Source organism: Bacillus rossius, chromosome 5 (assembly GCF_032445375.1).
Source record: "Bacillus rossius redtenbacheri isolate Brsri chromosome 5, Brsri_v3, whole genome shotgun sequence".
NCBI classification, from domain to species: Eukaryota; Metazoa; Arthropoda; class Insecta; order Phasmatodea; family Bacillidae; genus Bacillus; species Bacillus rossius.
Genome location: NC_086333.1, coordinates 15,413,846 through 15,426,867, shown reverse-complemented (window position 1 = coordinate 15,426,867; position 13,022 = coordinate 15,413,846). Strand labels below are relative to the sequence as shown.

Sequence of the window (13,022 nt, the reverse complement as noted above, 5' to 3'; positions counted from 1 at the left end):
AGTTATTTATAAGCATTAGGATATTTTTTTTAATTTCTATGTAATAAAACAAAAGCACTTCTAAAACAAAATAACCCTGCATTTTGTTTCAAACTTTGTAAAAACATATAACTGCTTTAAAAAAAATAACCTGCCTTGTTCAGGTCGCTGGGTTAATATCAACTTTCTGCAGAAACACAGTTGTTTGCTCTTTGTGATGTGTGTAGAAAAACCAAATCTTGCATTTTCAATTACCTAGTAAAAATGTTTATTTTTATGTTGTGTCCTTTCATAAGTTGGCAGCAGTGGGACATGTAAACAAAAGGTGATTATGGCGGGACGCGGCTACGACGGGCGCGGCAGGTCGTGTGTTGTGGCGAACGAGGTGCAATACGAGTACCATGAATGCTGCGATGTGCGGCGTTAGTGTCATCAACATAACAGTTTATAATAGTAGATGCAATTATAAATTTTAAAATGCTTTTTTTTTTTTTTTTTTTTAAATATTGTGATGTCAAGTGACATTTGTAAATGCTAATGTATTGTAATTTTTTTTATAAGTGGACAAAATTATTTCTATCAGTTGTTTATACTCTGTGTTTCAGTAGTTTTGTAGTTGAAGCACAGTTTTTCTAAGGCATCCGTTCAATGGTGTTAAAAAAAAGTCCATTATATAATTTAAACAGTGCAAACATTACAAATGTCTAAAATTTCAAACATTTGTTTTCAGAAAGCATCAAGTACTGAATTTATGCACAATTTAAACCAGTAACAGAAGAAACTTTCATGTGTCTAGTGGTCCCATGAAGAGTGTGAATAAGGGGTTCCACTTAAGGCAAAAGTAGAGTTCCCAAGTGAAATGCAGGGTTCTTGACGGCCACGGACGCCAACGTCATGCTTGTGTAAGGGTCACGGGCTTGGATCAAACTGCAGCAGGTTGAGTGAGTCAGAGCCCACTGTAAGCTTGGCAGTCCCCTCCCTCAGTCTCTGTGAACCGTGCACGGTGGAGCCACATCAGACAAACAAAACAAACCAACTATAAAACAAAATAACTAAAAGAAATTAAAATTTTTTTTTATAGCATGTAATAAAAAACTAAATATAACAATGGTTAGGATATAGTTTTATTGCTGATAAGAGTGGTCTCTATAAAACTACACATCATGACACCATAAATAGCAAATAATAGTAAAATAGTAAAATATTTTTTTTATAATGAAAACAAGGCACATTCAAATGAAAATATATTTGTTTCTATGCAAATACACTTTACTTGTGGACATCATTAGCACAAACATTTGAGTGTTTCCAAGAACTGCTATTTTCCAACTAAATAAAGATATTGTGTACATACCTTTCCATATCCAGATATTTTTTACATTAGTCTGTTATTTTATGACACAGTTAACTGAATAAAATGACCAAAGTTTAAATTAGTACAAAAAACATTTTGTGCAAGACTTACAAATAAAATATCAGGTTTCTTGGCAGACTCACACAAGTACAAACACATATTTATAAATTCTTCTATCACAGAGTAACAAAGCATAAAACTATTCACTAAGCTTCATTGAAATGTATAACTAATAATACTGATAAAGTGCAAAGTCTAGCAAGTAACACCTCTCAACAAAAACACTTTGCTAAGAACACAGAAAGGAAAATATAAGCTACAATCTGGCCCTCAAGAATATCACATCAACAGTGCATCATATTTTTAAGTAACATGCAGAAACTAAAGCTAAAGTTAAGCACTTAACATTGACAATAAGATAAACATGTTAAAATAAATGTGCTTTATAGGTAAAGAATAAATGTTTGAAATACAACACTAACCATATAGGAACACTTGTGCCAGTGTGTACATGACGAGGCAGATGGAGACAACGCACAGCCCTCCTGCGCACTCGGCGTGAAGCCACCACACGCCACTGCTTGAGAAGCCAAGTTGTGGCATCCTGCCTGAACCCAGCCACTGGTCCTCAACCGAGACCACTAATGTTCTCTTGCCCATCAATATGGTTTAGCGTACTAAGTGGTCATCCAGAAGACAGAGGTTGGCAAACAGCAAGCTACGCCATCAAGAATTATTCTAGTGAAATAGTTTGAGGCTAGACAATATTTTGCTTGTTTCAATGTTGTACCACTAATCTCAAAGACAGCTATTTGCAGCTTACAATGCACCTCATGATGTACAAAAAAGATTACTGGAGAACTACAAACATACCTGCAATCAATCAAAACAATGCCATTGATCTGTGATATATTTCATGTCCATTGAAAATTGTTTGTGAAACTTTCTTAGACAAGTACAACTCAACCTATCAAGAAGACCCAGTAAGCAAAAGGTAAAAGGTTAGAATGTTATGTTGCACAGTTATGAATAGAGAAAGACAACCGGACCTCCAAAATAATATTGGGCTCTGATTTATGACTCAGTACACATGAATGTAATTGATATTGGGGTATTCCGATAATATAGTGACCCTATGACCATAAGCGTACCTCGAAGCCAGTGAGGGACCTTTTCCTGTTTTTGGCCCATTTGTCTTTCTTTAATAATGTATTTTAGTCAAAGTCCTACATTTTAAACTTAACAACATTGTACACTAAGTCAACTTAAGTTCCAAGACCTATAGTTCCTAGATAAAATTCATTATTTGGAGGTGCGTGTGTTTGTATATATTCTTTTTTTGTTTGGACCAAAATTAAATTTTAACCTATCCCACCACCTAACAATCACACAGCGTTCAATCTCTGGCACAAAAATAACTAGTTGTTTTTATCAAATATTAATTTATTTCAATGAGAAACAATATTGTGAAATAATTATTGCTTATAAGTACTTTAAGGACCTCTCCTAGTCCCTGAAACAAGCATAAGCCCAGCTCACCATGCACAATTAAATGAGTACGCGTGCACAAAGTTGCAGAAAATCAATATACGTCACTGAAGTTTACTTATAACTAGGCCTGTGCAAATATTCAAACTTTTTAATACAAATAGTTTATTTATTATACTAAACTCAACTTCGAATACTAATACTTTGGAATATTGAATATTTAAATGAATGAGTTTGGGATGTATCAACAGTGACTGTTGAGCTTATATTGTACAATATGAATAACAAGTTTACATGCTTTAATAGGACTATATTATCCAAAACATAAACTGATCTAAGAATTTTAAACACAAAATCAGTAATCAGTCATTTCACTGTTGTCTGGCGAAACATTAAAAGAAACAAATACGTAAATTGTCACATTTTTTAATATTTTAAACTTGAAAACAAAGTATTATTGTATTTATTCTGTCACGCATTAGTAGGAAAAAGTAAGGAAACACGAAAGACTATTGACTACAACACTAAATACAAGCTCCTCTTTGCGATGGCTATCAAAAGAAGAGTGTGTGATAGTTACAATGGTGTATAAATTTATATTCATGATCAATATACCACTTGCAACACAGTGGGAACTAACTTGCTCTATTTATATATGACTAAATTAATATTGGGACTCAAAAACAAAATAAAAAAAAACATAAGTATGGTTCCGGATTACAGGGTAAATTGGCAGAAAATAATTTGTACATAATAGAGTTCACCTGGCCACCAATAACCAAAAGCTGTGAATAACAATGTTTTAAATTGTTAAAATAAACTTAATGTGTGTCTATTTCCCAAATAAAGCACATTAAAAATTTCACATTTGTTTTGGTGAAATGGTTCAGATATTGCTGTATTTTGCCATTTGCCTTGGGATATATTTTGCAGCTTGCTGAAATTACCTGGATCAATCAATATGTAGAGTAGCTGCTTTGTGAAATAAGGTGAATAATAACTCAAGTGAAAGGTTGTTTACATAAGATTAGGTTAGCTGAATAAAAACCATTTTTTTTATTTAAAATTTTTTAAAAGATTTATGTACCTACTATTGTAGCTCACTTAATCTAACCAACCTTTCACTTAATATTTATTTGCCTATCTCCCAGAAGCTGCTACTCTACATATTTACTATTTCCTTTCCTTACGTAATTGTTTTTGATATAATAAAAATATATACTTAGTTAAATTCAAATTTTCTAATTATTTAAAATCGAATTTAATATTCATTTGCAATTAAAAAAAACAACTGATATTTACAAAGGCCTACTTATTACTTATCCAGTCATGGTAAGCCACTAACACAGGGCAGGAGAGCGGTGGGTATCATAATGTTTACGTGCTAAGCAGATTCTGTTGTCCTGAAAATGAGCAAAGGAAGTAGCCAGAGACGGCACAACTACTTTTGCACCCTTCCGAATGATAGTTTGCCTGAAATACTAGTGAAGGAGGCAAGATTATAAACATTTATTATTGTACAGTTGAGAACTCAATAGGGTTACGCAAAGCTTCGGAAAAACTAAAAAAACTTTTAAGATTCCGAAGAATTTTTCTTAGAGCAGAATATGTTAAAAGCTGAATTGCAAGTTGTTGTTTGAGACATAAATACCATCCTCTGTGTATGATAACTGCCTTTTAAAGGAAAGAGAGTCACTCAAGCTCTTAAAATGAATTAGAACTGTCAGCAGGTAAAAAAAAAATAATTACAGGCATCGTCAGCACCTTTCACACAAGCACGGAGGCACTATAAAAAGAATTCGTTATCTATCACTATATTCTGTTCCAGATATGGGGAGACATTTTTGGCAGGTCTTCATTGTACATTTAAAATTAGGTATGTACATGGATATTCTTATTGCATAACAAAATAAATATGTATACATAGTAATTAGTAAGTCTGGTGAGAATAATGAGGTATCAAAGGCTGATTGCTTTTAAAGATCGGTCAAATAAGTCTCATGTTATCGTGAAAAGAGAGCATCATTTTTTTCCCTACACATAAGTTAAATAATACTAAAAAAAATGGGTGTGTACGTGTGTTAGAAGTTATACTTAGTTGGCATAATAATAAAACTACCTTCAATTTTACATGCAAATAATTAACAGAAATGAAAATAGTAAAAAGACTGGAGTGATATCAAAAAATATGGTTGGTAAAGTATAAAAACAATCAAATTAAAAATTCCACAAGCTGGCATACCAGTCAATGGACTCTGGAAGTTGTGCCTAATGCCAATAGATGGCAGTAATGTTATATGTGATCTAGACAATTGTATTGGAATTTGTTTTGCTTGTCGCTAGCTAAACCCAGCAAGCAACTTTATGTTAGCTATCAGGACTTAGTAGGTATGTTTACTACGTGATGTACTGGTTACCCAATGATTATTTACAGTTACCCTTATGTGTGTGTACCAAGCAAATGTAAATTACGTAGGTATATATTATCACGGCAATATGATAATTTGTGAAGAATGCCTACTTTTTAAATTGTTAAAACACATTGGTGTGTGGCCACCACACCCATCAGAAGTGCAACTTCACACATGACAGCAATAGGAAATTCTTAGGGTCCTTTAATAATTGAAACACTCATTTAACATGAATCAATGGGTTTATGATAGCTTAAAAAATATTATTAATAACCCCATTGGAAATGTGTATACATATTGGCACTATTTTAATGCTAACACCGGATCCAACCCCAGAGTTCAGAGTTTAGATTGTGAAAGCACAAGAAAGTATGTAAATGTTTAGAAAATTATTTGAAAGTATATTTAGTCCTACGCTGTTACTGCCATGAATAACTCCGTGCCATTGTGCAATATTTGTGTCTTGCATGATCAGCAATCACTCACTGGCCATCACTATATCTCTCTCTTTCTTTTCGCCCTCCAAGGCAGCGATAGAAAATAACAAGCATTAAATGCGAGAACATCGTACAAGATGTATAGGGGTTTGCGAGTACTTGAAAATATCGAATTCAAATTGTATATATGATTTAACATTTTGAAAAAAAATAATTTATTATTCATTCAGATAGCTACTACAATAGCCTACGGAAGTTTAGTTTTATTAGCTGTCACCACTGTCCATAACATTGTATCATAAATCCTGGCCTTACATGTAATAAAAAATTTAATTAACAGTATTGTATCTCTGACATTTTTCTATGTCAAGGTCATATCATCGTGATCAATAATACATGACATCATGATCACTAATTTCAGGCGCACACACACACAAAGTAAAACACAAGCAGTTTTACGGGAGAATAAAGTCTTTACACAAAAACTTTTAACATACTACTTAATGATTTTGCCTTTACCAAAGAAAATAATACTAATCCATTTCATCTTCTTTGTGCACGTAACCACGTTTATCATTATATACCTGCTAATATTTGAAATAAATTTCAAGAATTTCAAGTATTTAAAAGTAATCACTACATAAATATTTACACTGAAACACTTCTCGTTAAGGACTGTGTTTCACGGTAAACAGACAACTAACTTTTAACTTTATCTGTCCTCAAACTGCACGATGGCAGTTTGTATGAACACAAGTCGAAAGTTTTCAACCGTGAACGGTTATATTACGACTATCAATCTCTCGACCACATATCGATTAGCAATATCTCTGGTTTTGTCATGTATCAACACCTCCTCATGGCACAGATTTTCAGGGTTATTTGTATTGTTATCATCAAAAGCGTTTTGAGTTGAATGACAATAAGTGTTATAATTATGACCGGATTTAAAACATCACAGAGAATGCGCAGTTTTTTGTGTCAATATTTCAAAGGTGGCATTATGCAAAATGTTTGCATTGTCCACAGAAACTTAAAACACCAACAGGTTAGTACACTTTAACTTAACCTCTAATTATGACTTATTTTAATTAATTCCATTAGTAATACATATTTTTTTTTTTAAAAATTAAAGTCCTATTCAAATAAAAATGAACTCATTTGGCCCACATGAAATAAAATGAAATTGATGTATTTTTACAAGCCTGTGATATGGGTAGGATTAGTTACTACAGAAAGCCCTTCTTTCATAAATTCTTACCTTTATTGTGTTTTATAATACAAAAAATAAGGCCTATGAGTGTTTGAATTATTTCAGATCCACCTGAATTACCAAAATATAGTTTAGAAAAAAAATTATTTGTTTCAAGAGCAACCACAACTCTCAAAAATCATCTTTCCCATCACCACTTCACCCAGTACCGGGAGTTTTTGAAACAGTCGGACGTCTGCAGCCGCCTCATCTACATCAAATGAAGGCAAGCAACAACCGGTACAATCCTTAATGAAATTACCAGTACACTGTAAAGAAGCAAAAACAATAAATACAAAGATTGCCAAAATGATTACAATGAATCAAGTTATCCAATATCAGTGAATACAACACTCTCCCGGAATATTATTCCTGAACTATATCATTGTGAAAGAGAAAGTTTCAGTTCATACTCCAACACAATTTGATTAAGACAGCATCAGTGTGTGTTGCTCTAACTGACAACTGAACATCAAGAGCAAGTGATGGTTATACGTCACTAACCTGCCACTACCTACATCAATTTGAATACAAGGAAATTACTCTGGGAAACATTGTTGCGCATGAATCTCACACAGGAGAGAATTTCCACGAGTGTTAACCGACATGTGTGGAAGCACTTACTGAACCAAGTCCTATAAAAATATTCATCACCACAAACAATGCCACCAACATGAAAGCTGCCATTAATGAGACAAATTACAATCACAAGGTGGCGAGTGAGAGGGTTTTTTCAACAGCTGGGAACATAGTCACCTGGCGAAGAGAGCAACTCTTGCCTCGCCATGTAGATGAACTTACTTTCTGATATGATAGCTTGTTAATTCTCAGTGGGACTTGTATGAAGATGTTTTGGATTGTTTCATTTAAAGTTTATAATTGTGTATCAGACAAATAATTCTGCTGCTATCCTAATTTGTAACTATCTTCAAAATTATTATTACTAATAGTGTGTGTTTCGTGTGGTTCATATTTTGGTGAATATATTTTATTTTGTTATTTTACTGCACATTAAGTGGGACGCATTTATGAAAATTTAATTTAAGAAGTGTAATATGTATTTTAAGTCAACAAAATTTATTTACATTTGAATTTGTTTTCTGCAACATAGTACATAATACATAAGTTTACATTTTTTTATAACAAATCATCTCGGGTAATAATTAAAAATTACTAAAATACTATATTTTTATTTAATTAATCACTTCTTTTCAGTAACATTTTACTATCTTAAAATTGTATTGGGTGAGAAAATGCATTGCCAAGTATTTAATTTTCTTTCATTCTATTATGGTTCCATTTAAATAATAAGATTAATTCAGTACGTATCTAAATCTCTTTCATTTTACTGTTTTTGGCATCAATTGAATATTTAAAATAGCAATAAAATGATAGTGATGACGTGACAAATTTTTATTTTTTTTTTTCAGTTTTATGTTCTAAATTAACATTCTAAATTTAAAGTCTTATGCAACTGAACAAAAATATTTTAGTTTCTTTGTGCTTCAATATATAATTTGAAAGAGTTAATTATACTTTTTTATTAATATATACTAGTTGCTTACATTTTTTTGTAAGAAAAATTCAAATAGCTAAATTAGCTATTACAGTTGTCAAATTCTTTTGTGAATCTAAATACTGCAGATAGGGACTGTAGGCTATTATGCAGTTATCACTACGACAGAGATTTAAAAACCATCATGATATACTATGTACAGTGTGTACGTTAGTGCCACTATTTCCTGTTAGTTACGCTTAAAATAAAAATGGAAAAAAAAATTAAAAAGTCCCTGACCACTCAAATTGAAAATAATAGTAGTTTTTTTTTTATTATTGAACTTAAAACTAATTTTTTTTTTACACTATTCAACTTGACATTAAAATAATGGTACTCATGCATCCTTACTATTAACAAAGGAACTTCTTTCACTACAACCATTTTGGACACATTACTATTGGTTTGTTAAAATTTAGCTGCAGTTGCACAACACACGTATAGAAGTCAGAATTGACTTAGGGCACGTAGATGTTCAATTGTTTGATCATTTAAACTATACATTAAGTGTGACAAAGACTCCAAAATTATTCATACAAAATAATAAGACTTTTAATGTTTATTGGGTATTGTAAACGTATACATTTAACAGGAGGGGGGGGGGGGGGGGGAATGCAAAATTCCTGACCTGGTGTCAGAATTTGCACAACCACCTGTTTCAAAGATATTTAAAAACTTGCTTCATATAATTATTCAATACCTAATTGTAATGTGTTCACATTTTAAAGTACTTCATAAGTTAATCTTACTAATACATAAGTAATTTCTGGTTTTACAAATTTTGCTTCTTATTTGCATGCAGTGGCGGTTGGTTTACTTACTAAATGTTTCCTACATTGTTCTTATATAGTGTATGGTACGCAGGGTGTGCTGACTGAATAAACATTCAAGCACTCAAAGTTGAGTCTATGGATTTTTCTAAATGAATCAAAATATTTAAGTGATCTTCATCTTCCACTTTCATTCAATTTGAAAAAAAAAAAATGGTGTTTGTGCACCCCTAGAACCCAAACCACTTACATAGTGCACATTTGTCATGATGTTATCTCACATGCAGGGCAGTGGTCCTTGCTACACATCCCGCCTGAACTGTGCACTCGACGGTGCCAGGCACTAATTCTTTAATCAAAAAACAGCCACAGCTACATTTCAGTTAAAATGGCAGAAAGCAGTCATAGACCTACAGTTCAGATCTGTTGGTAACTTATACCCATTTAAATTAAACATGTTATAAATACCAAAACAGATTACCTATAAACATGTTTGTACCAACTCACCTGCCTCTCTCTACAGATTATTAATTGTATATCATAACAAAAGATCATTTAGAAAAAAACTGTTTGTTTTAAAAGTTTTGTAAATATAAATGTTTCTGGAATAAAGTTCATAGGTGACCTTGTGTACACAACACGTGCTACAGGCAACACTCAGAAAGAGAATCAGAATGAGTACCGTTCAAAATAATTGCAAGAAAATTACTTTTCACCTATATTATTCTAATTTTTAAATTTTTCAACAAAAATTTTCACAGTTACTATAAAAAACAAAGTTCCTTCAAGAGGGATCACCGTAAATTTTTTTACCTCAGAGATGTAAACATGTTTTTGTGAACCTCAGCAGGAAAATTAGCAGATTTTGACATAAATTTTTACTTTCATAGGATCTTGATTGTTTAAAAAACAATCAATTTGTCGGTTCATAAGGACTTTTTTAAATATACCACAAAATTTATATTTTCTTTTAGATTGGTGAGAATGTAGGTTAGAAGTATGTTGATGTTATAAAAATTTGCAAACATGCCATGTATGTTGTTATAATATAAGAGTTAAGAATGTTAGTTTTTATTAATATTTTCTGCTTGTAACCTCAGTTATTTCTAAATCTTTTCAAAAAAAAAACATAGCAGGGTCACTGTAGTTTAAAAAAATAATAATGATGTGAAAATATACACAAATGTAATGAAAAGCAGTTATTTTGAATAACCTACATGTATTAGTGCCAAAAGGCAATAAGAGACAACTTGCTTTGTTAACAGATATTTAAGCAAAATGTATAGTTTCTTTAGTGGGTAACATCAACGTTGTTCTCTATTCTGCAGCTAGTTCTTCCACTCAGTGGCATGTTAGCTTTTTTCTTCCCAAAAACTCCAAAGGCAATTGCCAGTCTTATATTTTTTTTCTTTTGATGGGGTGGGTCGGACAATAAACAAAGTTGTCTTCCATAGAGTCCACCTTTCTTGTCTTATCATAAGCATATTATTCAATCTAATGACTCAATAATGCCATCATTCACAAGATACTAATTATTTTTTGTTTAAAATCATGATTTTTTATAATGAAAAAAAAATAATCTCAGTTTTACCTAGTTTCTTTTCTAATGTGTAGGCTACAAACCTACACAATGAAACAATTTGCAAAATATTTACATGTCGTGCTGTTTCGATATTTTAATTAATGCTATATTAATGCTACAAGCAAAAATATAGATGCTACAAGCAGAAATTATACATGTTATTTTCCAACATTTCTAACAAAGAGGTATCTAGAGTCCACAGGAACTGAGCCAGCAACACAATCTCTAGTTAGTTTCAAGAGAGAGTGACCACAACACTCTTAAAGAAATACAGCACAGCTGTAAACAACAAGCTGACACAGCACTTACATTGCCTACAACCCCAACTACAAAGCCAGTTTAGTGCGAAGGCAGTGGCACCACCTAATCTCTAAAACCTTTCATAATATTTATCAGGCAAGACTTCCAGTCTTGTATGCCATGAACATTAGTTGATTAAAAAGCGTGTAATTTAAGTGTACTGATTGCAATACATATAAGTAGTAACACATCTAAAAATTAAAGTGAGATTATGTTTTAGAAAGATTCGGAGAACAAAAGCTTTAGATATGAAAAATAAAATCCATTAGAAAAAAAACTCATTGTGAAAATAGTGAAAAACAAAGAAAATATCAGTTACATGTAACAATTAGAAAATAAAAACTTTTAAACTATAAAATTCCTAAATGTAGAAAAGTAATAATAAAATTTAAAAAGGTTTTATCTTTCTAAATATTATTTTCAGGCTCTCAAAATGTATGATGAAGTTTCCTAAACATCTGGTACTAATTTAAAATACGAACCAACTTTCAAGATTATAGCTTCCTATCTCCCGCTATTATGAATGATTAACTGTCTATTTTACGACTGCCTAAACGAACTCGCGAAGAAGACTCGGTACACTCCTAACTGCAGTGTTGCAACATGCAAGTTGCCAAGTGAGCAGAACGTTGCAGCTCCCACCGCCTCCTCAGCACAGTCAACATCACCTGACAACTGGCAACTGACAACGGAACTCTCTATACTACACTGTACATAGCAGCGAACACTCAACACTGCTTCTATAAGTTATTTATATTTTTATTATTTATAATACTCAACATTTTGATATATAACAGTGAGGCAATAAGTAAGCATTTCCATGTGTAAGTAACACTGCACACAAGATTGCAGATGTTTCTGAGTGCCCAGGCTGGCGGGAATGAGAGAGATATAAGTACCGATACTGGCACCCGCTAACTACTGCACACCTGGAAATGCCCACCGTGCTCGCGTAACAACAACAACAACTCTCAACAACGGCCGGTCTCGTCAGCGTTCGTCCGCGGCAGCATCGTCGGCCCCCTCGCCGTCAGAGTCCTTGGCACTCGAGGCGCAGGCGTCTGCCTCCTGCGGGGACAGCACCCTCAGGGCAACCACCAGGTCCTGCAGGATCTCCGTCTCCTTCGCCTCGATCAGCTGGAAGCGGTCGTTGAAGAGCGTCAGGTGCGCAAACACGCAGTTCAGGTGGGCGTGCAGGTTGAGCAGCACCACCTCCCGGAAATGGCAGTGATACAGGTGCGCCAACACGTGGAAGAGAAGCCGCAGGATCTTGCGCACGATGCTCTCGAACGAACTGGGGAACTCGTTAGCTGCAACCCGTCACAGAATCCACACTGTGCATTAATGCACATGCAGAGTCATGAACTACATTCACCATTAACCATGAATTGAAAAATAATTTTTGATGCATAATTCCAGTGAAATTTTTTAGGGTTAAATTTAAATAGGCCTGTGCAAATAGAACTTACAGAGGTGTAGAAAGAAAGAAAGAAAGTGAGTGAGTGAGAGTAAATGAGTGTGTATGAGTGTGTGTGTCTGTGTGCATGTGTGTGTCTATATATGTAAGCAAAATCTCACTCGACTCACTCTCATAAATTCTTCGGAACAAAAAAAACCTAACTACTTTAAATTCATTAATTATGTTCATAATAATGTTAAATGAACACCCATAAAAACAGATTTTGCAGAAATTATTTCGCAAGAGGGTGAATGGGGTGGGTCACGGAATTTCCAAAATGGGCCAAAGCGGTGTAATCTCCAATGTAGATTTTGTTGCTGTAGTACAACTTCTGCTCTGGGTTTGAGTTTACGTGAATGGTTAATCATCTCCACTACGGAATTAAGTCTGGTGCAGTTATTTTTCACGTACATTCCTGTTTCTCTTTTAATTATG

General features: G+C 33.3%; 1 protein-coding gene across 1 annotated transcript in view; it reads right to left on the bottom strand.

Moving 5' to 3' along the window:
• Nucleotides 1-1,081: 1,081 nt before the first annotated feature.
• LOC134531604 (MOB kinase activator-like 2) overlaps nt 1,082-13,022 on the bottom strand; it is a 97,309-nt gene continuing 85,368 nt past the window's right edge. Inside the window, exon 5 of the mRNA XM_063367347.1 lies at nt 1,082-12,438. Within this exon, the coding sequence (XP_063223417.1) occupies nt 12,119-12,438 (320 nt within the window). The 3' untranslated portion in view covers nt 1,082-12,118. The remainder of the gene's footprint in view (nt 12,439-13,022) is intronic.